This window comes from Onychomys torridus, chromosome 1 (assembly GCF_903995425.1).
Source record: "Onychomys torridus chromosome 1, mOncTor1.1, whole genome shotgun sequence".
NCBI classification, from domain to species: domain Eukaryota; kingdom Metazoa; phylum Chordata; class Mammalia; order Rodentia; family Cricetidae; genus Onychomys; species Onychomys torridus.
In genome coordinates this window covers 109,822,859-109,849,415 of record NC_050443.1, presented here as the reverse complement: position 1 = coordinate 109,849,415, position 26,557 = coordinate 109,822,859, and the positions used below count along the sequence as shown (strand labels likewise).

Here is a 26,557-nt window from a genome sequence, read left to right as displayed (position 1 = left end):
GGGTTTAGCTTGAGTTTAGGAGACCTCAGAGCCTACCTCCTCAGTGACACACTTCCTCCAACAAGGCCACACCTACTCCAACAATACTACATCTCCTAATAGTGCCACTCCCTTTAGGGTCCATTTTCTTTCAAACTAATACATTCTACTCCCTGGCCCCCAAAGGCTTGTAGCCATATCATAATGCAAAAATGTGTTCAGTTCAACTTCAAAAGTCCCATAGTCTATAACAATCTCAACCTTATTTAAATATTGAAGTTCAAAGTCTCTTCTGAGACTCATGCAATCTTATAACTGTAACGCCCTGTAAAATTAAAATTAAAAAAGCAGATCACATACTTCTAACATATAATCGCACAGGATATACACTAGTGTATATATACAGGGAAGGAAGCATAGTGAGGAAATACTGGACTAAAGTAAGACCAAAAAATCAGCTGGGCAAACTCCAAATTTCCATGTCTGATGTCAAAGCACTCTTCAGATTTCCAACTCCTTTCAGGTTTGTTGACTGTAACACACTTCTTTCTCTTGGGCTGGTTCCATTCCCTGTTAGCAGCTTTCCTTGGCAGGTTTCCTATGATTCTGGCATCTCTAACATCTTGGGGTCTCCAAAGCAATCCAGGCTTCAACTTTACAGTTTCATGCAATGACCTTTCTAGGCCTCCATTCAGACACACCCCTGACACATACCTGACCTTAGTGGCTTTCCTTAGTCATAGAGGCAAATTCCATAACCCCTTTCTTCTATTCTTAACTCTAAAGCCAGAACCTCGTGGCTGAAGTTGCCAAGTTCTGCAGTTTGGTGGGGCTGGAACATGGTCCCTTTATGCAACTACATCTTCAACTGCTTAAGCTTGGCTGTCCTTGAACTTGCTTTATAGATCAGGCTGGCCTCAGAGTCTGCCTTCTGAGTGCTGGGATTAAAGGTGTGTGCTACCACACCTGGTTCTAAGCTTTTCTTTAATTCCCTTTCACAAAAGTTAGAAATTTAGCTGGGTGGGATCTTACCCTGAGGTCACCACCCTTTATTCCATTTCTTAATCTGTTTATCTCCTTGAACACAGGACTTAGCTTCTTTCCACTCCCTGGTGCTCCTTTTCTTCTCAGATTGTATATTTTGTATTTTACCTTGCTTGATTCTTTTTGTTATAAATCTTTAGAAGCATGAACATTAGTAACTGCATTGACAGAGTCTGTATTCTACTAGGTTGCTTTGAGATTTCCTTTGCCAATGGAATTAATCCAAATCTCTTTACTTAACCTTAGGCAGACTCTTCAGACAAGGGCAAAAACCAGCCACTTTCCTCACCAAAGTATCACAACAACACTCTCTAGGGAACATACTAAAATTCTTCTCCTTTGAAACCTCTTGAGCCAGCCCCCATGCAGTTCAAATCATTTTCAGCACTATTGTCTTCCATGCTCCTTCTAGTATGGCTCATTATGCAGTACTTAAACCATTGCACTGTTTTCCTAACCCAAAGTACCAAAGTCCATTACTCCAAAAAAAAAAAAAAAAAAAAAAATGGTCTGACTTATCACAACAATACCCCAGTCCCTGGTACCAACTTCTGTCTTAGTTAGGATTTCTATATGGCTATGAAGAGACACCATGGCCACAGCAACTCTTACAAAGGAAAAAAATTAATTGGGATGGCTTACATTTTCAGAGGTTTAGTCAGTTATCAGTATATTGGGACATGGTGGTATGCAGGCAGACATGGTGCTGGAGACATAGCCAAGTGTCCTACATGTTGACTTTCAGGCAACAAGATGTGGTCTGTCTCAATGGGTATAGCTTGAACACAGAAGACCACAAAGCCCACTCCCACAGTGACACAGTTCCTCCAACAAGGCAATACCTCCCATTAGTGCCACTCCCTTTGGGGGCCATTTTCTTTCAAACCACCCACATGACCCATGGGTGCTCCTCACTGTGGATTCCTCCCTTGGGGAATTCCTTTTCCATTGGATTAGATGTAGTCTCTGAAAAAAAAAATTATAGAAGAAAACCTTTTGTATGCTGCTTTAAACAACTTTTAAAGAAATACTTCCATTCACTGGACAAGCATTCCTATATCAACAGAGAACCCCTAGTCTAAAGAATCCTCCATGAACTCACTGTACTGATGAATCAGTAATTTTTTACATCTTTCTTGTCTTGGTCTGTTCACAGATTAACAAAAGTCCAGAGAATGAATAATTTCTAAACAATATGAGTTGATTTTTTATAGTTCTTGATATTGGTGACCTAGAGTCAAGGAACCAGCAGATTCTGTGTCTAGTGAGGGCTGCCCTCTACTTCCAATATGGTACCTTGTTTGGGGGGTCATCATGTGGAAGATGGAAAGGCAAAAAGGTCTATCTAGTTTCCTCCTATCCCTTTAAAAGGATACTCATTCCTCTGATAAGGGCAGAGCTTATATGACTTAATCACCCCCTAGAAAAGTCCCCACCCCTACACATTATGGAATTGAGTCTTGGATTCCACCTCGAGAATTTGGGGAACACATACACTCAAGCTACAACAACACACTTCTATCCCTCTAGTGCTTGAACTTGTGTTTACAGGTTCTGCATGACTGATTAGAATGCAGCTCTGTCTTTGCCCTGTGTCTCTCAGTTAGCTCTGGTTCCCTAGCATTACCCACCCAACCCCCATTGTCTCCAATGCTGCCACATGGGCCGTGAGTGGATGCATTGTGGTTTAACAGCTTCCCCCCTGCTCTGAAGCATTTGGAAATCTCCCAGTTTTTAATGACTATGCCAAAGTAGGAAACATGCTACAACCAGTGTCATCATGTGTATAATTTTAGCTTTCTTCACGAACAGTTTCCTTCAGACATATTACCAAAAATTGGATTACTGGAAAATCATCTCATTATTCTAGCTTCTTCAGCAAAGGAGGGAAAGGGAGGAGCTCAGACTTCAGTGGGTACTGGGATGGTGATGTGCTTTCCCAATTCAGAGGTGAAAACCCTGCTGTTCTCTTCTGTGTCACCTCCCCCCACCCTCCAAGGAGCTGTCTCAGTGTCTTTCCTTAGTCACTTTCCCCTCCATTATATCACATTTTAATGGAGACTATTTTTCCGGGGGGTGGGGTGGGCTGTGAGGAGCCAAATGCACCATGGAATACATGATGTTTCAGACCTGCAGAACCAGTTTCTTCAGCCTTGTTGGGGATGTGTGCTCTGGTCCCCGAGGAAATGCTACTCCTTACTCTGCTTGTCACCCCATGTATTTACCACAAAGACCTGATTCTAGCTTGGGTTCTGTTGCTGTGATAAAACACCATGACCAAAAACAACCTGGAGAGGAAAGAGTTCATTTGGCTAAAGTTCATCATTCAGAGTTCATCATTCAATCGGGGCAAAAACCTGGAGGCAGGGACTGAGGCAAAAACTAAGGAGGCGTGCTGCCTCCTGGCTTGTTTCTCTGGCTTCTCAGCTATCTCATACAGCCCAGGATCATCTGCCCAGAGATAGCTGGGCCCTCCTACATAACACAGTCGAGAAAATGTCCCATAGATACGCCCACAGACCAACCTTATGAAGGCAGTTCTTCCCAGGTGTGCCAAGCTGACAGTCAAGGTTAGCCATCACCGGCCTAAGTAACATAAAAAGACTCTCTAATTCTCTTCAGGAGCCAGAAGTTATATTCTCTCACAAGAAGGAGTTATATTTAAGTAGATGGATTCCTCCCTGGTAATGCTCATGACAGCCTTGTTGGGAAGAGCAAGCAGATCAATTCCCATGTTCTTCGTGGGCATAGTGGCCACACAAGATCTGCTTCAGGGTACTCCAGAGGGCTCCTCTGGAGGGAAAATTATGAAGGGCCATCCTAAAGGTTCATGTTCTTCAAATTCTCATGTTCTTATGCGGGAAAGTTGGTTTTAGTATGATGATCCAGTGAGAGGGTTCATTTCACCCTGACCACTGCAGAGAAAGGGGTTGTTGGGAAATAATGTTCAGTGGAGGAGAGAACACAAAGAAGAAAAGGGACCCTGAGGTTTTGTAGCCCAGGAGGCTGGCATCCGTTACTGCAGTGTGCATCCAGGGGAAGTTAGTAGTCCTCCTCCAATGCACAGGCTGTGGTCTCTCGTACTGGTTGCACTAAAGATAGAGGGGACCATAACAGAAAAGGACAGCCAGGCCTAGGCTTGAAGCTTGTATTTGTTGCCAGGTTAATAACGGACCCCTTAGGTCCTATTCCTAAAGGAATAATCTTTGGTCTGAACCCAAGACAATGGCTTATTTGCCGGTCAGGACCTGCTGAGATGCTTGTCTGAGTATGACTGCACCAGGAGGGACTAGCATGCAGGGCCTTGAGACAAGTACACTGCGGCCATCTTTCGCACTGCAGCAGGAGAAGGGGGTGTGGAGTTCCAGCTTGTACTTCAGAGTGGCAGAGCCCTTCTAATGGATACTGCCTGCCCAACACCCTTGCCAGGGTGTTCTACCTTGGCTCTGCCAGTACCAGAGTGTCCTTTCTGTTCTTAACACGTGGGCCTGCAATGACCCTCTGAACTCTCCAGACTTCAGTCTGTGTGGTGCCTGGTAGAGGGTGGGATCCTCAGGAAATACAGAGAGTGTGATCCTCAGTAAATGTAGAGGAGAGCGGGGTCCCCAGGAAATATAGAGAGTGGGGTCCTCAATAAACATAGAGGAGAGTGACTCCTCAGTAAATATAGAGAGAGTACAGTAGTAGAAAGTTTTCTGGTCCTGAGTTCTTCTGGTCCCACCAGGCCCCTCCTGGCCCAGCAGTCCCTCAGCTAGCTCAGTCAGTAGAGCATGAGACTCTTAATATCAGGGTCGTGGATTCATGCCCCACATTGAGTTCCAAATGTAGTTCCAAACTACATGCCAAATGCAGTTGTAAGTTTTCTCTGAACCTAAGTTCCTCCTGTCCTACCTTGCCCTTCCTAGCCTGGTGGTCCCTCAGCCATTTATAAAATAAAATAATCACTCAGAGGCTTAATATTATTCACACACTCTATGACCTATGACAGACTTCTTGCTAGCTAGCTCTTATAACTTAACCCACTTTATTAATCTATAAGTTGCCACATGGCCTGGCTTACCGATACTTTTATATCTTGCTTCTCCTAGTGGCTGCTGGCGTCTCCTTCCTCTCCTTTCTCCTCCCACTGTCTCTCTTGGATTTTCCCACTTGGCTCCATCCTGCCCTGCCATAGGCCAATGCAACTTTATCAACCAATCAGAGCAACACATATTCACAGCATACAGAAAGTCATCCTACATCAGAATACAATTTTCTTTAAACCAGCTTCTGGTGCCCTGGGGATTGCAAAACACCTTTCACCCAGCAAATTAATGCTTACAGCACTGGTCAAGGATGCAAGGCAAGGCAACCTCTGAGGAGAGGGTGCCACTGGTCCTCTGTTCCCCCAGAAGCTTATTATCCTAACAGAGGCCTCACTAAATTCCCTGATAGCTCACATCATTCTCATAGACTAAAGCTATCAGTTAAGTAGCTGACCTTAAAATCTAGACCATAGCATGAGAGTCCCTTTCTCTGCAGCTTGTTTGCCCCACTTGGCCCCATGATGTTTGTGTCCACAGCCACCACATGCAGTCCTTTGTAATTTTTTTTTAACTTTTTACTCTTTGTGTGGCCTGCACCCAGCTCCCAAGTAAATACATGAAGACTTATTATTACTTATAAGTACCTGGCCTTAGCTTGTTTTGTTGCTAGCTATCTTTTCATAACTTAAATTAGCCCATCTATCTTTTGCCTCTGGGCTTTTACCTTTCTATATACATTTCTTTACTTACATTTCTTTACTCCATGGCTTTCTGTGTAGTTGGGTGGCTGGCCCCTGATGTCTTCTTCTCCTTCTCCTTTTGCTTCTCCATTCTCTCTTCTCATATTTCTCCTCCTATTTATTCTCTCTGCCTTCCAGCTCCACCTATTTCTCTCTCCTACCTAGCTATTGGCCGTTCAGTTCTTTATTAGACCAATCAGGTGATTTAGACAAAGTAACACAGCTTCCTAGAGTTCAATGAATGCAACATAAAATAATGCAACACATCTTTGTGTTAGCCACATATTACATCTGAGAGAGGTAAAAATCCCAACTCAGGAAGATGCCTCACTCTGTTGGAGCTGTCATGGCAGAAATGTCATCAAGTCACTGACAAGTAGACAATAGGAATGCCTTGTTTGTAGTTAAGGTGCTGGCAGATGTGGTGTCTGCTGAGGGCTCACCCACAAGTCCATATGTGTATGTGGCCTTCCCACAGCTCCACACAGAAGTCCTTTGCTTCTTTTTAAAGATTCCATTCCTATTTACAATACTCCACCCAGGTGACATATTGGCCACCTAATGCTTCATTTCTTTTTATTAAAAATATTTTATTATATTTATTTATTAGGTGTGTTGGGATATGGGCACATGCATGCTCTATGCACTTGCTGCAGTCAGGACACCTTGTGGGAGTTGGTTTTCTCCTTCCTGTATGTGGTTCCCAGAAATGGAACCCAGGTTGACAGCAAAGGCCTTTACATACTGAGCCATCTTGCTGGACTCAAGGTTTCCCCTTTTAATTCTGTTGCATTGATTAGATTTCAGCTCAGGGACACAGACATTCAGTCTGTAGCAAGACGCTATAACTGTAATAATCGAGTGTGCTGAGAGTACAGGGCCAGGACCTGGAAAGGTGGGTATTACCATGGGAAATAGGAGACCAGAGAAGGTGTTCTAGACAGAGGTATAGCAGCAGGGCTGTGGGATGGAGAGGGGTGCTGAGGCAGGAGGCTGTGGAAATAGCTGTCTTTTGGGGGTATACTGTCTTTTTTTTTTTTAAGCATGCAACTATCGTGATTCAAAACCTTTCATTTACCTTGTCTTTCAGTTGATGAAGGTTGTGAATGAAATGTGCCCCAATATCACCAGGATTTACAACATTGGCAAAAGCCACCAGGGCCTGAAGTTGTATGCTGTAGAGATCTCTGACAATCCTGGGGAGCATGAAGTTGGTGAGAAGGATTTCTGTCTTTGTCATCTGTTGCTGTAACAAATATCATCACCAAAAGCAGCTTGGGAGGAAAGGGTTTGTCTCAGCTTCAAGGGAAAACAGGGAAGGAGTTCAAGCAGGAATCAGAATCAGGAACTAAGGCAGAGGCCATGGAAGAAGTTTGCGTATTGCCTTTCTCAGCAATCTTTTCAATGCAGTCCAGCAGCCCCTGCCTCAGGGTAGTACACCCACAATGGGCTGGGCCCTCCTGTTATCAATTAGCTGTTAAGAAAATAACCACACAGACATGGCCACAGGCCAATTTCATGTGGGCATTTTTTTTTCCAGCTGAGATTCCTTCTTGCCAGGTGACGCTAGGTTTGTGTCAGGTTCACAGCTGGCACTGATGATACCAACTCCCCAGGCAAGATGATGGTGCCCCATCTTCAATAACTCCACATCTAATCTGAAGGCATCTCTACACATCCTACACCAGAGCTTTCATGATTCAGGGCATGAACCTCTCTCCTGCAAATCACACTGACAAGAACTGCAAAGCTCCCTGGGCTAAAAGCCCCCTCCTTTGCTGCACAGGGACCACATTCAATTGTGCTCTTTGCTTTTGAGGCCAAGCACAAGATAAAGGAGAAAATGGCTGGATATAAGACAGATTCCTCTTCTAGGAGAACATTCTGGACTCTCTGATTTATGAGGGGCTCAAATCACAGGGCTCTCTCTTCCTCCTCCTCTTCCTCCTCCTTTTTCTTTTTGTATTCTACAAAACACCAATTTTATTGAGAAACTACAATTAGTAGAGGGATGGAATCTGGCCGTTGGAATTGTGGAGACACGGAGATCAGTTCCTGATATTGCCACATTCCTAAAGAGGAAAAGACACATGAAAGGCAGACCCGCACACCACAAGCATGGGAGATAGCATTGCCCATCTTAATATTGTGCTTAGCTTCTCATTATCTTAGGTAAAGAGACAGTTTCATAAATGTTTTGACTACAAATATGCCTTCCACACTCCCTACTGTGGGGCTCCCTTCTTTTTGAAGAACATCTGTTGACTTTAAATGCTGCCTGCCTTCAGCTATTTTCTATTCAGACACCACTGCTCCAAGTCCCTGCATGCTGGGTGGGCTTCCAGTTTTCTTGTTGGTAAAACTAGCCAGGCTGTAAAAACCCACTGAATTTAGGTGCAAAAGATATGTGTAACTTTATCGTTCTTGTTCCTCTATGTCTTGTGTCTCATGAGTTCCTCTCAGGAGCTCCTTTCAAGGCCTTACCTGTGGATAAAACCGTGTTTCCTCATATACAGCAGCCCTGACAAGGGAAAAGAATGAAGTGTAATTAGCCATTCCCAGTACTGATACTCTGGGTTTGTTTAGCTGCTGTAACAAAATAGCCAAGACTGCCTCATTTATAAACAACAGGAATTTATTTCTAACCATTGTGGAGCCTGGGAAGTTCAAGGTCAAGATGGCAGCATATCTGGAGTCTGGCTGGTGATGACCTGTTTTCTGCTTACCCTTGCATGATACAGGAAGGTAGAAGGCTACATTCTCAGAGGATACTAATCCCTCAACCCCTTCTAAAGGCCCCACCTCTTCATACTATCACAGGTCTTGACTTGAACATGAATTTTAGAGAGACATATGAATCCATAGCACTTCTCATTAAGAGGCTAAGTATTGGAAGAGACAGTGCTCAGACCATTAACCCAGCTGTGCTCTTGCTTACCCCTTAAGCCAGTTTTCCTCGTGTACTCATTCATCTTTGGCTCCTTGCAAAATGTAGTGAGAAATTTCCCCCAGGGGAAACTGCACCACAGAGGAAAAAAGCACCGCAGCGCTTTGTGTTTAGCTTGTAGTCATAAGTACTGAGATATTTGGTCTGTCCTTGCTAAGTGAGAACGCACACCCCGTGACTCTGGTCGTTCAGGCTTGTTGTCTGTGTCTTTCTTACATGCTTCAGCATTTGAGTTTAAAATAAGGAGGAGGAGGAGATGGGAAGTGGGGGTGGGGTGTAGGGGGGGGGGGATGTAGGAGAGAAGAGAGGGGAAACTGCAGTTAGTGTGTAAAATAAATGAAAAAAAATGTTATTTAAATTAAATTAAATTAAAATTATTCTCCCAATATAATTTTGGAGGCTTATTTGGAAGGAAAGAAAATACAGCAGTAAGGTGTTGGTGTCATCTCAAACCTTGCCAGGCTCCATGTGGATGCCTGCAGGAGCCTGTGTCTCTGTCTCTGTCAAGGTGAGCCCGAGTTCCACTACATCGCAGGGGCCCATGGCAACGAGGTGCTAGGCCGTGAGCTGCTGCTGCTGCTGCTGCAGTTCCTCTGCCAGGAGTATTTGGCGCAGAACGCGCGCATCGTCCGCTTGGTGGAAGAGACACGGATCCACATTCTACCCTCCCTCAATCCTGATGGTTATGAGAAGGCCTGCGAAGGAGTAAGTGTATTCCAGCCCTCCTCTGAAACCAACAGGCTAGCCCAGCTCCAGCGTATGCTTAGCCAAGTTCACAGGAATCCTATTCTCTCTCTTACTTTTGATATGTGTGTAGGTGATGCATCTGTGTAGCTGTGCATGTGCATGTGCATGGGGAGGCCCTGAGGTCGACGTTGTGTGTCTTGCTCAATAGCTTCCCCACTTTAGTTCTTAAAATAGGGTCTCTGGCTGAACTTGGGACTTCCTGATTCCGCTAGACCATCAGGCCATCATGTGCTGGGGATATACCCATCTCTACCTCCCTAGTGTTGGGGTTACAGGCACACACTGTTGCACCTAGCTTTTTACTTGGGTGCCAAGGATCTCAGTTCATGGTTGCTCAGCAAGTGCTTTACCGACTAAGCCATCTCCCCAGCCTCTTTTGCCTTTTTTGCTGAAGGTAGCAGCCTGTGTCTGACCCCTGTGTCTGCAGCCTGTGTCTGACCCCTGTGCCTGCTGCCTGTACCTGCCACCTGTGCCTGCCGCCTGTGCCTGCCGCCTGTGTCTGCTGCCTGTGTCTGCCGCCTGTGTCTGCCCCCTGTGCCTGCTGCCTGTGCCTGCAGCCTGTGTCTGCCGCCTGTGCCTGCCGCCTGTGCCTGCCGCCTGTGTCTGCCCCCTGTGCCTGCTGCCTGTGTCTGCCACCTGTGTCTGACCCCTGTGCCTGCCGCCTGTGTCTGCCGCCTGTGTCTGACCTCTGTGCCTGCCGCCTGTGTCTGCAGGAGCTGCTTTGCCTTCTTTCCAGTGGTTTCTTCTCAGGTTTCTAAGGGATGCAAAGCAGGAACTGAAACTGATGGGGACCCTGAGAGAGGTATATGTCCACCAGCCAGAGAGCATCTGCCATGAGTAATGCCATTGTTCCACACCCAGGGCGTGACAGTACACCTCATGGCAGTAGCACCTCCGGGTTGGCTGAGTACACTTGAGACGTGTGCTAGCCTTGGTTATTATCTCTAATATTCTTGCCTGTCACCTAATAATGACTGTTTTGATTATTCTGAGATATTGCTTATACTTTGTGTTCTAATTATCCTATGAAATTTGTATCTGCCATAGATATGTATAAAATACATATGTATAAATATATTAAATCATGTCATGAATCACTAGTAATATTTCATAGTATTTGGAATAAAAATAGAGCACTGCCTAAGTAGAGGTGCCTGTCAAATGCAAGCTTTAAGTATAGCATTTAGTTGTGTTTGTTGGTTCTGGCACAAATACTTGATTAGTCATAACAATAACTCCCATACAAATACTGAAGAGGCCCAACCATGCTTAGCCCTAAGATCAGACAAGATTAGACACATTCAGGGTGGTACGGCTCTAAAGCTAGGTGTTGTGGAATATTATTTTAAGATGTGTTACATTCATTTATGCTATGAAATATTTGTTTATTGATGCAAAGATGTGCTGCATTCTTTTATGTTCCATTTGTTTAACTCTATGAAGCTGTGTTATTTTTGCCTGTCTAAAACACCTGAGGCAGGTGAAAGAAATATGCAGGGCTGACAGACAGAATAAAAAGGAGAAGAATGTGAGAGAGGAGAGAGGAGCAAGAAAAAGGAGAAGGAGAGGAGGACATCAGGGGCCACCCACCCAGCTACACAACCAGCAATAGAGAAAGAAAGAAAGAAAGAAAGGAAGGAAGGAAGAAAGAAAGAAAGAAAGAAAGGAAGGAAGGAAGGAAGGAAGGAAGGAAGGAAGGAAGAAAGAAAGAAAGAAAGTTCACAGGAATCCTATTCTCTCTCTTATTTTTGATATGTGTGTAGGTGATGCATCTGTGTAGGTGTGCATGTGCATGTATATATACATACAGAAGTAGAGAAATGTAGCTAGAGTTTTCCTGCCTGGCCCAGTCAGGACAAATCTCTCTTACCCGCCAGTCCCATAGTCGCTCAGACCCAACCAAGAAAGCACACAGAAACTTACATTGTTTACAAACTGTATGGCTGTGGCAGGCTTCTTGTTATCTACTTTTTCTATCTTAAATTAACCCATTTCTGTTAGTCTATACTTTGCCACATGGCTTGTGGCTTACCAGTGTCTTTACATGTTGCTTCTCATGGCGGCGGCTGGCGGTGTCTCCCCCCAGCCTTCTACATCCCAGAATTCTCTTCTCTCTTGTCCCACCTATACTTTCTGCCTGACCACTGGCCAATCAGAACTTTATTTACACAGAGCGATATCCACAGCAGAGAAAGGTAAAAGAGGCAAAAGGTAGTTGGGATAATTGTTACGAAAAATTAGCTAGAAATAAGCCAAGCTAAGGCCAGGCATTCATAATAAAGAATAAGGCTCTGTATTTATTGGGGAGTTTGGTGGTGGGGCCCCAAAGAGCCAAAGAGCAAAGGGTAAAAACAAACAAACAGACAGACAGACAAACAAACAAACCAGCCAGGATTCTGGGCAGATCAGGAGGAACACACTGGTGTAGCATTGATAGTAAATGATACTGCAATTCTTCAGTTCCAGGCTTCTTCCTTTTCACAAGTTCAGCCAAGCAGTGGAGGGAGGGGCAAGGGAGAGGTACAAGAAGAGATCTAAGGCTTTTGAGCTTGGCCATATGGCATGAGTGGTCCTCTGGGTATCCATCTTTGGAGTGAAGTAACTGTACTGTCTGTGGCTAATCAGACATTAGGAGCAGGCTTTTCTATATCCTCCTGTGATGTCTTTCCTGGGGCCAAGAGCATTCAGAGATTTGGAGATGCACACAGGAGACACAGACACACTACATATCCCAGATTCTCCTGAAGTCTGAGAGCTCTTTACTTTCTGAATCTTCTCTAGGGCTCTGAGTTGGGAGGCTGGTCCCTTGGACGCTGGACTCATGATGGGATCGACATCAACAACAACTTTCCGGATTTGAACACACTGCTCTGGGAGGCAGAGGACCGGCAGAATGCCCCAAGGAAAGTTCCCAACCACTACATTGCCATCCCTGAGTGGTATCTGTCTGAAAATGCCACAGTGAGTGGAAAAAAAAAAACAAAACTCTCCTTTGTAGGGCAGAGGAGGGCCAAAGGATGCCTGCTGGTATCTGCAGAGGATGTGGCATTGGAGAACAAGACAAGGCTATCTTTGCTTTTTTGTCTTCTCCAGCAGTAAGGAACAGTCCGAGGTCCTAACTACCTTTCAAGCTGGTATTGTGGAAATTCTTTGCAGAGTCATTTGACTGAATTTCTTTATAACTACGGAGTCATAAAGAAACAAAATAACCACCCCCAGAATGCATGAATTTGCTACTATCATTATCCCCATTCATGTCAATTATACTCCCATGAAATTACCTTCGGTTTTCACTAATTGCTAGGTATATAAACAGTGCCACTTCTCATGATATATACAAGATGGAGTTCTGGTGACATGAGGCCATTTCACTTTGTTGGTGTATGTACCAGAACATAGTGCCAGAGAGTTCAAAATGTATGGCTCTTTACAGCAAAAGACTGACTACTTAAGGTCCATTATGATATATGTAAATAAACAATCTCCTCATAGTGAAGTGGAAAAGACTGAGCAGTAGCATTCATCAGAATCACGAATGAATCTTAGGAGCATAAACTGGGTTAAAAAAAAAATGAGAAGACAGGTAAAACCAAAGAGTAAATTTTATATCTTCATGGGCAGTTAAAACAAAATGGAGGGGAAATGAGAGCCATCTCATTTAGGATGGGAAGCAATGGTGTGTGTGAGGGGCTGAAATCACCCAGGTGCATAGCAACTGCTACAGAGACCTGGGTCTGGGGTGGGACTGTGGGTTCACAGCATGGGCTGGTATTGATTCTGTGCAATGAGACGTGTTCCATAATTAACCTGACTCAGGGCCTGTGGTGTGCTTAAACACCAGAATCAAGTTTAATGAAGCTCAGCAAGCACGTTGTACCCGAGTCAGCGTTTCCATCTGCACAGGCAGTGACTGCACAGGGTTCCTCTCTTGGCATCAACTTTGTCTTGCTGACATTATCTTCGTGTGACAATCAGTATTTTATTATAATCTGACTTGATTCACACGTCTATATTAAACCATGTCAACCTTTGAATTTGATCTTTTCACGTTGTCATTTTCCTCTTTTATAACTTTTCCCCCACAAAAACTCAACTGTACAGAAGTGAAGGAAGAAGTAGGGGCTCACAAGTACGCATGTCAGTGTTGACATGTGCCAACTCATGCTTCCTTCACCCGGCCATTCCTCCTCCCTGTTACTAAAGCAGACATTATGTCATCATGTCATTTCATTTGTAAACATTTCAACAGGCATCTCTAAACTACAGGGAGCTGTCCTTGGGATCTGCAATATTACCATCATTATATTAAAATAAGTCCTTTCTTTTCCAATTTTAACTTTTTCTGTGTGTGAGCTCTAGTACGTGTGTGAGTATGGGTGTGCGTGTGCGCCATGGCACACTTAGGGGGATCTGATGAATCTTTCAGGAGTTGGTTCTCTCCTTCCACTTTGTTCAGACCTGACCGTTCTTGTTCTTTGTACCACACTGACATACCCAGGCTAACTGGCCAGTGAACTTCCCAGTAGGCCTCTTGTCCCTGCCTCCCATCTCTCTGAAGGCTGATTACAGATGTGTGTTACCACATCTGGATTTTAAGTGAGTTCTGAGAATTGAGCTCTAGTCATCTGGCTTGTGAGACAAGCAGTTTTACCCACGGAACCTTAGCCCCAAATAAGTTTTTTTTTTCCTTCTCAATATTGCAAGGTCAGGGTTCCCATTTCATTTCTTATACCAGTCAGTGAACTCTCCCCATTCACTTCTCACATTCCACTTTACCCCCTCCCCTGTTTGCTTAAATCCTGATTCAAATGAAGCCCATTCCTTTCTGTTGTGTTTAAGTCCTTTTATGTCTTTTTGTTGTTGTTGTTTTTTGAGACAGGGTTTCTCTGTGTAGTTTTGGTGCCTGTCCTGAAGCTTGTTCTGTAGACCAGGCTGGCCTCGAACTAACGGCGATCCGCCTGGTTCTGCTTCCCGAGTGCTGGGATTAAAGGTGTGTGCCACTGCTGACTAGCTCTTTTACATCTTTTAACAGGCTGCTCTTCATGACTTTCTCTTCTTCCTAGTCTTGCTCATTGCCTCATATCACCCTTGGTGCATGAACAGCTGTGTTTGCTGCTTCTGGGAGCCAGGGCTGTGTTCCTATGATGTCCCAAACACATCCTTCTCCGTTTTATGGAAATCGAGAGTGATTTTAAGACTGACTTAGATTAATTGGAGCAGAGGGCCACAAACTCCAGCCCACACAGGCCTGCTTTCCCAAGTGGCCTTGATTGGCACACGTTTGCATTTTGTCCCTGGTGTTTCTTTGCTACAGGAACATAGTTGGGTAGCTGTGACAGAGCCTGCCTGGCCTACAAAGCCCCAAATAGTCACCATCTGGCCCTTTGCAGGAAAAGTCAGCCCATGCCTCAGCTAGAGACCTGGTGAGATTCAGGTTTGTGGGTTTGGGGTGTGTGCCTTCATCTGGAGACATACTACTGATTTTGTGTCTTTCTCATGCTGTCTGTAGGTGTGGGTAAACACTCCTAACCCAGGAGTTCCCTGGAATTACAGAATGATATTACTTTAACGCCTCTTCAGTATTTACTAGAATATCGTGCTGTGGAAACTGGACATTTCCCTGACCCTCCCCTTTTTTTCTGCTGCTTCTATAAAGTCCAGTTTTCCCAGGACATAATTTGAGATTCTGATTATTGCTAAGATTATTCCATGAAATTCCTGATTTTTTTTTAAACAACATTTCCCTTTTTTTGAAAGCTAGGGCAATGAAGCAATTTCCTTCTCTTTGTTAAATTTATATACTCCCAGGTGGCCATGGAGACCAGAGCTGTCATTGCCTGGATGGAGAAGATCCCCTTTGTGCTAGGAGGCAACCTACAGGGGGGTGAGCTAGTGGTGGCCTACCCCTATGACATGGTGCGGTCTCTGTGGAAGACCCAGGAGCACACCCCAACTCCTGATGACCACGTGTTCCGCTGGCTGGCATACTCCTATGCCTCCACTCACCGCCTCATGACAGATGCCAGGAGGCGAGTGTGCCACACAGAAGACTTTCAGAAGGAGGATGGCACTGTCAATGGGGCTTCCTGGCACACAGTGGCTGGAAGTAAGTGTACAATCTACCGTCTAGCATCATGTCCCCAACGACCACGGGGTGGTGCTTTAGGTGCATATCCTGCTGTGGGACAAATCAAGTGTGTGTGTGTGTGTGTGTGTGTGTGTGTGTGTGTGTGTGTGTGGTGTGTGTGTGGTATGTGTGTGCATGTGGTATGTGTGTGTGGTAGGTGTGTGTATGTGTGTGTGGTGTGTGTATGTGTATGTAGTGGGTAGGTGTGGTGTGTGTGTGTGTTTGTGTGTGTGTGTGTGTGTGTGTGTGTGTGTGTGTGTTTGGTAGAGGGTATATTGACTCTCAGTTGAGGGTGCAGTCCATTATGGCTGGAATGTGAGGCATGGTTACATTGCCTCCATAGTCAGGAAGTAGAGAGAGATGGATACTGATATTCAGTTATCTTTTCACTTCTCATTCAGTCTAATAACCCAGCCTATGACATGGCGATATAGCCATTCTTAGGTATTTTCACCTTAATTAACCTTAATTAATCCTTGAGAGATATGGCCAAGGGTGTGTCTTTTAGGTTGTAGGTCTTGTGGTTCATAGGTCAAGATTTGCAAGGGACGAGAATAGCAGGTCATCTACAAAGGTCGAAGGTCCAGCATAATAAAAATCACTTCTTTTCTTGATATTGTGAGGACTGTCAAGACAATAATGGATATGAAAAATCTTTCATGTCCAATAATTCAAATCTGGCTTTATCATTCAGACAATGTATGACCCTGGATAGTTTTTCTCTGAATCCCTACACTTTTCTACTAGAAAACTGGGCATGAAGATGTGGTGGTGATGTTTCCCTCTAGGATATGGTAGGATCACACAGATAGTGGATGTGAATGTAATTCTTGTATGGCTGATAGAAACACCCAGCCTATGGTTCCATCCCCAGTGGTTTCCCCTCTATCAGGCATACTTAGCACGAAATCCCTGTGTAATGGTTAGCTCCAACTGTCAGCTTGAAACAACTCAGAATCACCTTAGAGGAGAGCACTGCCTTGGGTTACTGTGAGGGATTGTTTATATTGGGTTGGCCTATGGGCATGTTTGGGGGACGCATTGTTAACAGATACGGTAAGGCCCAGCCCACTGTGGGCAGCACCATTCCCTAGGTAGATGTCTCTGAACTAAATAAAAGTGGAGAAATTTGAGCCGAGCAAGTAGCTATGCATGGGTCTGCATTTATTTCTCTCTGTTCTTGACTGTGGAAATGACTAGTTACTCTAAGTTCCTTGCTCTGCTGGACTGTGACTTGGAACTGTAAGCCAGATAATACCCTCCCAGTTGCTTTTTGTCAGAATATTTTACCACAGCAACTTCAAAGGAAACTAGATTTCCTGAGCCTTCCTGTTCTCCATTCCACACACTAGTTAATTCCAATAGAATTTTACTTTACTATAAATTTGGTCTCCATAGACTTTTCAAGTATGTTTCTCTCTTGGAAAAGAAAATGAAAACAGAAATGTTTTTCCCACAGTCACTCCAAAACATATCAGAAAGGATGACATTTTTTGTCTTGGCAACAATCCAAGTGGAGATAATTCCTCTTTCTCTGCAACGACTTTGCACTACGCACATTACAAAAGAAACACTGGTTTGCATTTATTGGGGACATTTCCTGTTGTTAAACAAAGCATTTCTTAAAAAATTCAAGTTTAGCCCTAAAGACATATCTGTAAGAATCTCTGAGTAAAACCTGTTATTATTATTTTTTCTGCTGTGACTAAGTTGTGAGCAGACACTGTTGAGTTGGGCTGTGTCCAGTCAATAGTGACATTGTGGAATGCAGGCTGCTGCGTGCTGGTGTAGGCAGCATTTCATGTTTTCACTTCCCCAGTTCTGCTTGCCCTTATTTCTGGGACTTTATGGCAAAGCCACATGCTGGCTTGAACCTTTCCCATCATTCTTCTGTGATAGACTCTGCAGATTAAAGAAATCTGATCTCTAATTTCCTCCCCTCCTCTGTTCTTTCTCACTCATTATCCTGCACTGCAGGCATCAGTGAGGGTGGGAGTGTGGGGTGCAATTAGGAGCCAGGCTTGGTGCGTTTCAAAGTGACCAGAATGGGCAGCCGGTGCTTTTGAACCCCAAAGTGAGTTGGGGTACCCTCTTCTTGTCTGTGACCTGCACGGTCAGTCAGAAAGAGGGTGGGTGCCACAGGCAACAGGAATAATTCCAGTCACAGAAAGGGCTGCAAAGGATGTCTCTTGCTAGGACTGAAGATTTGGAAGAACTCTCAGTCTGTGCACTGTGCAGCAGATCCTGGTCCACGGGTGCTTCGGACAGGGGAGCTCATCTTTCACAGCTGAAGCCCTACTGTGTGGAACACTCTGAGCAAGGCCTTGCCTGAAGGGCAGGATGTCAGCAACAGAGATGGATGGGCCCAAGTTGCTCCAGGCTGAAATTTCTCATCATTTTGCTAGCATGACTGAGCATCTAGCCAGCATGTCTGAAGCTTCTAGTGCTTCAAAGATGCTTCTTGAAAAAAAGGAAGAAAAAGAAAAAAAAAAAAAGATGCACTCCAGAATTTTAATTATCACAATTATTTCAGTACTAGCAGAGCCTAAGAATGTGAGGCTAATGACACCTGTTGCCGTAGGCCCCAGATGCCCTCAGTAATCCCTGCTGTAGGTTGATAGATGAATCGACCTGTCCTTATAAAGGATTCCCTGAATACAACTCCATCGTGTCCCTTTTTTTCCTGGTTTACTCTTCCTTGCTTTATCTGAGAGGTCACAGTTGCTGAAATTCAAGGGTCTGGAGTCTGGAATCAAGTAGAGAGAGCCAAGCTACTAAAGATTTGGTTCTGTTCTCAGGGCAGGACAATGAATTAATACCCCAAAGTCTGACTTTAAAGCAAGAGAGCCTTCGTGGAGGGTGGGATGGGAGAAGGCCATGTGAGGATAAAGTGTGGGAGCCCTTGGAGAACACTTCCCTCTGTGCACACAGAGCCTGTGTCTCAGCTTCCACCTTCTTCAATTGACCCTCAGAGAGCAGGGAGGCCTCCTGAGAGGATTTTCTCCCCCAGGGGATTGCTTTCCCTACTGATGTAGAGCACAGCTTGCTGGACACCTCCTGTTCAGAGGTGGAGATGTTGAGAAGGGCAAGGGAACAGGGAGCCCAGCCATAGAGAGGGCTCAGTGTTGAGCATGGATAGTGCTTCGAGTCCAATCCCCAGCATCCCACCCACCCTAAGAGTTGGGCTACTTTATGCTATGTGACCCTCATGATATAATGATTTATTCACTTCACAAATCCTGGGTAGTGTAGTGACATGAGAAAGATTCCCAAAGCAACATGTCTGTTTTGAACCTTTTTTGCACCTGTAACTGTTACTTTACCAGGAAGACAGTCTTAGAAGATGTAATTAAGGGCCTGGAGATTTCCTTCTCTGTTACTGGTTGTGCCCTGTGTCAATGAGTAGAGTCCTTAAATGGACCCAAAGAGGAAAAAGCAAAAACAGAAGACTGTAGAGTCAAGCTATTGACGTAAGAAATGCCCAGGCTAGCAAAAGTCAGACAGGCAGGGAGGATGCTCCCACAAGGCTCTGCAGGGAGCACACAAACCTGAGGACTTCTGGCCTCTCAGCCCATAGGAGCGAGTATTTGCTTTAAGCCAGGATGTGGCCATATGTAACAGTAGCCCCAGGAAACTCATGTGGGGGCAGCCATACTCCAGGCTGGCTGCTTCCGATCTGCACATCAGAATGCAGGTCTGCTGCTTTGGGGCTCACTGGGTGGGTGGGATAGCCAGGCAGCCACCAAACGACCACACTGTTGGAGGCAAGAACAATGGCTTTGTAGACACATGAATCCTGGATCCAAGTTTTACTGATTACAGCCTCACTCATCCTATTTGTGAGACTGAGTTACAGCTGAGCTTGTGGGAAGGATACAGTAACACAGCTTATGGACATAACCAGAAGAGGCACATGAAGACAGATACACAGAGAAGACCACACAGTCAGGACAGAGGTTGTGGCTCAGATAGCTGTCTTAATGAATTGAAACAGGGAACTAACTGTTCAAGCTCTCATCTGGGACCCATATAGCTGCCAAATACAGCGAATTAAACATTTAATCTATTGTGGTAATTGATGATGGCTTTCCAGGCACATTTGCTTTCCTGTGTTCAGTTGAAGACTTCTAAAAGTTCTTGGACATGTTTGTCATCTCCCCATGTGACTTGAAGCCCAAGTCAGTTGAAATGTCTGGTTGTCTTGGCAGGTCTGAATGATTTCAGCTACCTCCACACAAACTGCTTCGAGCTGTCCATCTATGTGGGCTGTGATAAATATCCGCATGAGAGTGAGCTGCCCGAGGAATGGGAGAATAACCGGGAATCGCTGATTGTGTTCATGGAACAGGTATGCTGGGCATGTGGCTGGGAGGAGAGGAACGAGCTAAGAAAAGGATTGTGGGTGTGAGAATCACGGTCATGGGAGGATGGTGCCTGTTGCCAATGCTTGGGCACCAGCTTCCTGGTGCTGTGGCCGCACGTCTGCACAGATGATTGTGGCTGGCATTGAGCACCAGCATCCTGGTGCTGGGGTTGCACCTCTGCACAGATGACTATGGCTGGCATCTGGATCTTACAGCCGAGTCTGCCCTGCAAGGGTCCTAGGAGGATTCCTGGCACAGAGGGTAGGAGCCAGTTTCCTCCTCTCAGGGAGCTGTGAGTCCACCTTCTGCTTCAGCACTGGAAGCTCATGGAAAAGGCTTATTTTCCTTTGTACAAGGAAAGGAGGGGGACTTGACTGTGGAAACAGCGGTTTTGAAGCTGTGGTCTGAGTTAGCCAAAGTTCCCCTGTCCAGACTATCTTTGGGAAGTGGCTGAGCTGTCATGGATTGTTGCATTATCCCACAGACAGGGAGACTGAGGCACAGGTTCTGGCTAGTGTGTGTTGTATGGTGTGGTTAGTTAGATGATGGCCTCTATACAAAGCAACTTTTTTTTCTTTCTTTTTTCTTTTTTTTCTTTGGTTTGAGACAGGGTTTCTCTGTGTAACAGCCCTGACTGTCCTAGAACTCACTCTGTAGACCAGGCTGGCCTTAAACTCACAGAGATCTGCCTGTCTCTGCCTCCTGAGTGCTGGGATTAAAGGCATCCACCACTTTCCGGCTTCCAAAGCAGTCATTTTATGATGGCCTCTGGTTCCTTTGTCTCTAACGCCTATGTTATTAAGTCCATGGAACTCAGGAAAGTCCAAAATAAACATACGTGATAAAAATTAGATTATATTTCAAGCTGGTGGTGCAAGCCTTTAATCCCAGCACTTTAGAAGGATGTCTTGAGTTCAAGGCCAGCTGAGTCTCTCTAGCAAATTCCAGGCCAGCTGGGGCTACATGATGAGACCTTGTCTCAAAGTAAAATAAATTAATTAAAAGTAAAATTAAATTCTAGTTTCCAGAGAATTTTTGTTGTATTTTTTTCCAGTGCTTAGGGCTGGATCCCAGGACCTCATGCATGTTAGACAGGCATTCTACATCTGTACTATATCTCAAGCCCTAGTGGATATATTTTAATAAAACTCTCAGACCCTAATAATGTTTTCAACTCTAGAGGATTTTAATTCCAATGAGAAACTTTCTGGCTCATGGCCCACAAAACGTTCTACCAAGTCCATGCAGAACTAGGTACATATCGAACTAGATGTGGTACTTTGAATATTCTTGGTAAGGGCTGAGCTGATGTTACCTGCACTGCCTACCTCCTTGTGCTGTTGGTGTCTAGAGCCAGCTGGTGACTCACTGTGTCTCACGTTTGCTGCAGGTTCATCGGGGCATCAAAGGCCTAGTGAGAGATTTGCATGGAAAAGGGATTCCAAATGCTATCATCTCTGTTGAAGGTGTTAACCATGACATCCGGACAGGTATCTGTGAATGTGCATAAACGGCTTCAGTAAGAAATTCCTGCTCCTTGCGTGTGTTGCTTGGGTTTCAGTCATGATTGGAGTTTCAGAAACTTACTCACCAGAGTGCCAGTGGCACAGATGGTCAGCACAGGGCACTCATAGAAACTGCTGATTCAGGAATAAATTCAGGACTAAATCAGCATCTTCTCTTTCCAGCTCCCCAAGAGACCCCTGCAAATGGAGTTTTTCAGCCTGGGCTTCTTGGCTTCTTGCCTCTTCCCTGGGATAGTTTAGAGCAACTATCAAAACTCAGGTTGCAATGGAAGCTAGGAACTGATGTGTGGTACCATTGTTCGAGGCCCCTAGTTACCAAGTACTTCCTTCTGTAGGATTTCTACCACTTGTCCTAGCCATTGTCCATAAGGTTCCACTCAGTATTGCATGGACATTTGTACTCAGTAGCTGCTTATGAACATCCATATATTCTCTCATCTGTCCACCCATCCATCCATCCATCCATCATCTATCCACCCATCCATCCATCCATCCATCCATCCATCCATCCATTCAATAGATGTGGACCAAGTCCCCATAATTTGCCAGAGACCAAGCAGAATGCTAGTAATCTTTATGGATGAAAGAGGGGGCCATTTGTTCTAGTTCTATGTAGGATCTGTGTTTTAAATATCACTTAAATGCTCCTATCAGAGAGTACTTCTTAAAGGAGTCCTGACGATTCCTTACACTATTTAGTGCCTGGTGGGCAATGTAGGAAAACACAGGGGCTCTACACAGTGGGGGGTAAAAAGGCCCTGGGGCACTATAAGCCTAGATGAGAATGCTTTACTTAATGGGCTCTGAATTTCAAGCCCTGTAATCAAGCAGACAGTTTGGATGAGCTAATGGGAAATGCATCTCATCCCTTCACTTCCTCCTATAAATAATTTCCCAGCATGTGCTCTGGGCAGATGCCTTCCATATTCCACACACGGCTCCCTATGAGCATCCTTCCAGGCTCACCAGAAGTGCTGAATTTGCCTTGATTTGTCCAAGGCTTATATGATCCGACAAGTTTCATTTCAGGAGAAGTTGGCATAATGTAAACAGAGGCATTAAGCAGAATCCCACAAACAGGGAGCTAGAAAGAGTTTTTTGTTTTTTTTTTAAAGCACATTTGGGTTAGAATTTCATATGTTGTCCATTACTTAGAAGACATTAATTTGAGTGGCTAATGAATGAACACTCACTAGGCTTGGGGTACCCCTTTCACCCCATAAGTGACAAGCAGCATCCACAGTTTTAACCTTGTATGGTGGCTACATGGAGTGTTTACTCCAGAACACTAGCTCAGTTGTTCAGTGGGGCAGAACTCAATATGTGGCTCCCTCTATGTCCTCTATTGCAAGGTTGTAGGGTAAGTACCAGCGGGATAGAAGTAGAAATAACAAAAGCCCGAAAGTGTAAGGTGGGGAAACATTGTCCATGAGCCTCTGAGAGATATGGCAGGCAGAAGGGAAGACAAGGCAGATCCATGTTTCAGAAGTAGAAACTTCTGGATTATAGAACCAATACCTCCTGTTCTGACTCTGAACACGATCACCATCATTTCCTTCTCTCTTTCAGCCTGACTTATTGAGTGTGTGCCAAGAACTGCTGCCACAAACAGCAAAGATATCCCTGACCTCTGAGCATGCTTTCTGGTGGAGGAGACCTGCAATTAATTGTTAGGGAGAATAAAAATATTGTAGTTGACAACCAGTGCCAAGAAAGAAATGCAACAGGTAGATACAGAGACAGGCAAAGAGAAAAAAAGGCAAGGAGAGGGTCCTTCACTAGGGGATGAATACAGGCTAGCTCTTAGTAGGGAAGGAGCGGGGCCATGCCAAAGGGAGAGAACAGATCACAGAGCATCTGTTCAGAGTCAAGAAAAGGGGCAGAGATGGTTCCGCGGATAAAACATGGAACCACACAAACATGGGGACCAGAGTCCACATCCAGCCTCTGTGTAAATGCTGGGCTAGTTCAGCTGAGTCTCCAATAACTCTAATGCTCAGGAATAAGAGACAGGGGATCCCTGGGCTCAGCTAGATAGAATAGCCAAACTGGTGAGCTCTGGCTGCATAAGAAACCATAACTCAGTAAACAAAGTGAAGAACAATCAAGAAAGTCACTAGACTTGGCCTCTGCATGTACACACACATATGCATGAGCACCTTCCCATGTGCACCTGCATGCATGTCAAAACACACACACACACACACACACACACACACACACACACACACATACATACATACAGGGAGAGAGAGAGAGAGGGGGAGAGAGAGAGAGAGAGGGAGAGAGAGAGAGAGAGAGAGGGAGAGAGAGAGAGAGCTCCCCAAAGCTCCTCATCTCTTGCTGTGTCTTCCTTTAGTGGGAATGCAAGTTTTTTACCAAATAAGAGACTCTTCATAGGGTTGTAACTCAGTGGTAGAGCTTGTCTGGCATGCAGAGATCTGGGTTCAGTACATACATAGATAGGAAGGTGTGTAGATAGAGATGTTTCACCCAGTGGTCCCAGGTATAATGTTGGCCAGTCAGCTTGGCATGTAATTCTCCTTTTAAGGGTCCCTGCCTCCTTGAGCTCCTTGAGCCTTGTTGAGCAAGCTGTATCCTTCATATGTCCTCCACCCTCTCAACTTTCCTTCTAAAAGATGTGTCTTTGGGAGTGGTTCCCTGCTCCCATTATAGCCTCTGTGCAAGCGTGTGACATCTTTTAGTGCCCATGTCCTATGATGTAATCCATCTGTAACTGAGTCTCAGCAACACTCCTTTGAGTGTGAGCAGGTGGGCAGAGTGGCTGAAAGGAAATGAGTGGATAGGAAGCCAGCATGCATGCCCTGGTGAGAAAGTGAACTTAGTTTGTCTCAATGGAGAATTAGTTAAGTCCCAGAGTCTACCACTGCCTAAGGTTGTTCTGAGCCACAGGGTAAGTGACCAGTGGTGGAATTGGGTATCAGGGTTCCTCCTCAGCCCTGTCTGCAGCTTGCCAAATTTCATGGGCCTTTCCCTGCCTTCTTGAGTCCCTGCCCTGCCTTGAATCCCTGTTCCTGGAGCTCCCAAGTTTCTCTATCCTTGGCCACAGAATGAAGGCTGGAGTCACATGCAGGCACCAAGGCCATCTCCCAGGCAGTCCGTTCCTGAACTTTTTAGATGCTGAAAACCTTCCCCTTTTAGAAATAATTCTTCTATATTCATAGCTATGCAGAGGGAAACCAGAAAGCTATACGCTGCTGACTTTGCAAGATGCCGTTTTGTAGTAAGGGCATGTTTGTGAGTTCACGTTTATAATGAATGCCCTGTATTGTCAGGTAATAAAATCTGTTGGAGGAGTCCTCATCTCCAACTCTGCTTGTGCACTGTGGGGAGCCTACACCCTCAACCCCTTCCTGTTGAAACATTAAGGCAACTGCCAAAGAGAAAAACATCTTGATTGTGGAAGCTCAAGGGCCCTCTCTGCTAGGCTGGTCATGCAATAGGGAATACTTGTGTTAGAAAGGATCTGTTCTGAGGTCTCCTGCTTTCTCTTCCCAGCCAGCGATGGGGATTACTGGCGCCTACTGAACCCTGGTGAATATGTGGTCACCGCAAAGGCAGAGGGCTTTATTACTTCCACCAAGAACTGCATGGTTGGCTACGACATGGGGGCCACTCGGTGTGACTTCATACTCGGCAAGACAAACCTGGCTAGGATAAGAGAAATCATGGAGACATTTGGGAAGCAGCCTGTCAACCTACCCGCCAGGCGCCTGAAACTGCGGGCACGGAAGAGGCGGCAGCGTGGGTGACCCGCTCAGACACTTGAGACACACCGCAGACTGTGCAAATGAAATCCACTCCAGTAGTAACTCTGTAGCAGGCTGTCACTGTTGTCTGTACTTCAAGAGACACCCAGGAGCATGCCTGCATGGCTTGGCTGGTCCCAAGAGGGAGGGCTGGTGGCTTAGGGTGTTTTCTTTCCTTTTGTTCTCATTTATCCAAATATCTTGGACAGAGCATCAGAGAAAGGCTGGTGGGAGTGAGGAAATTCAGTGAGTCAACCTGAAAAAGGCACATGCCCACTGGCTGTCTGGGAAGGGAAACTGGGACTCCCCCTTGTTTGCGTGACATCCAAGTTCACCAGTGCATTTACAAATGGCACAGTTGACATTGCAGCACCCGGGAACCCTTTGTCCCAGATGTTTTCATTTGAGATGCTCTTAGGCAGCCTAAGAAAATCCATCCTCTCTGGCCCCAGGGGACAATCCAAGCTGCTGCAGACATACTCTACTTTCTATTGACAATAGAGGCATTTATTACCAAGTGAGCATCCCTGAGTCTGAGTCAACTCTGTCCCTTTTCCAACAATGCTTGTCTTCCTAAGAGGGGACAGAAGTGGAAAGCATCCAAGAGTGACTGCTAGGCTGCAGACCTTGAAGGGCTTGTTGCATACAAGCTGGGTCCCCAGAGAGCCCCTAAACCCTCTTACTCCATTAGCCCTGGGCTGGGGAGAGCCAGGGGGCCAGGCTGGCTAAGCAGGCCAGAGCAGTCAGCCTAGGCATCCTGGAAGAGATTGAAGGAGGCCAACCCAGAGTTTCTCTGTCTCCAGGATGTGAGAGCCCTTAAGTTGGCCCCCATCAGGAGGAGAGTTATGATGAGCATATAGAAGGCCACATCTTTCCAGTTAAGCATCCTCTGATGAAAAAAAGAAAGCAATCTTAGGGTTATCTGGAACACAGGTTTGGGAGAGGTTTACAAATGATCACGTGAGAGAAGAGTGTGTCTCATGTCTGTTCATCCTGTTGCCTTGTTGACCTGGGGAGAAATAAAAAACGAAAAATAAAAAATTGAAGCAAATGGTAAGATCCTCTCATGGTTTTTCCAGGTGGATATGTGGCACCCAGTGCCTCTGTGATTACAGTCATTAGGGACAGACTAGGCTCTGGCACCCCAACCGTCTGGGCTTTGCCACTTGCCTCAATACTCCAGGAAAAAAACAAGTAAATGGTAAAAGGCAAAGAGAGGAGGAAGTGTTCAGTGTGATCATGCTGGGGAGGAGAATGAACAAGGAGCTCCAGGACCCTCCCTTCCTCC

General features: G+C 45.3%; 1 protein-coding gene across 1 annotated transcript in view; it reads left to right on the top strand.

Moving 5' to 3' along the window:
* The window catches only part of Cpxm2 (carboxypeptidase X, M14 family member 2), a 121,189-nt gene extending 94,853 nt beyond the window's left edge, over window positions 1-26,336 (top strand). Inside the window, exons 8-14 of the mRNA XM_036186096.1 lie at window positions 6,879-7,002; window positions 9,244-9,440; window positions 12,264-12,443; window positions 15,291-15,588; window positions 19,818-19,957; window positions 21,364-21,463; window positions 25,019-26,336. Of these exons, the coding sequence (XP_036041989.1) occupies window positions 6,879-7,002; window positions 9,244-9,440; window positions 12,264-12,443; window positions 15,291-15,588; window positions 19,818-19,957; window positions 21,364-21,463; window positions 25,019-25,272 (1,293 nt within the window). The 3' untranslated portion in view covers window positions 25,273-26,336. The remainder of the gene's footprint in view (window positions 1-6,878; window positions 7,003-9,243; window positions 9,441-12,263; window positions 12,444-15,290; window positions 15,589-19,817; window positions 19,958-21,363; window positions 21,464-25,018) is intronic.
* Window positions 26,337-26,557: the final 221 nt, after the last annotated feature.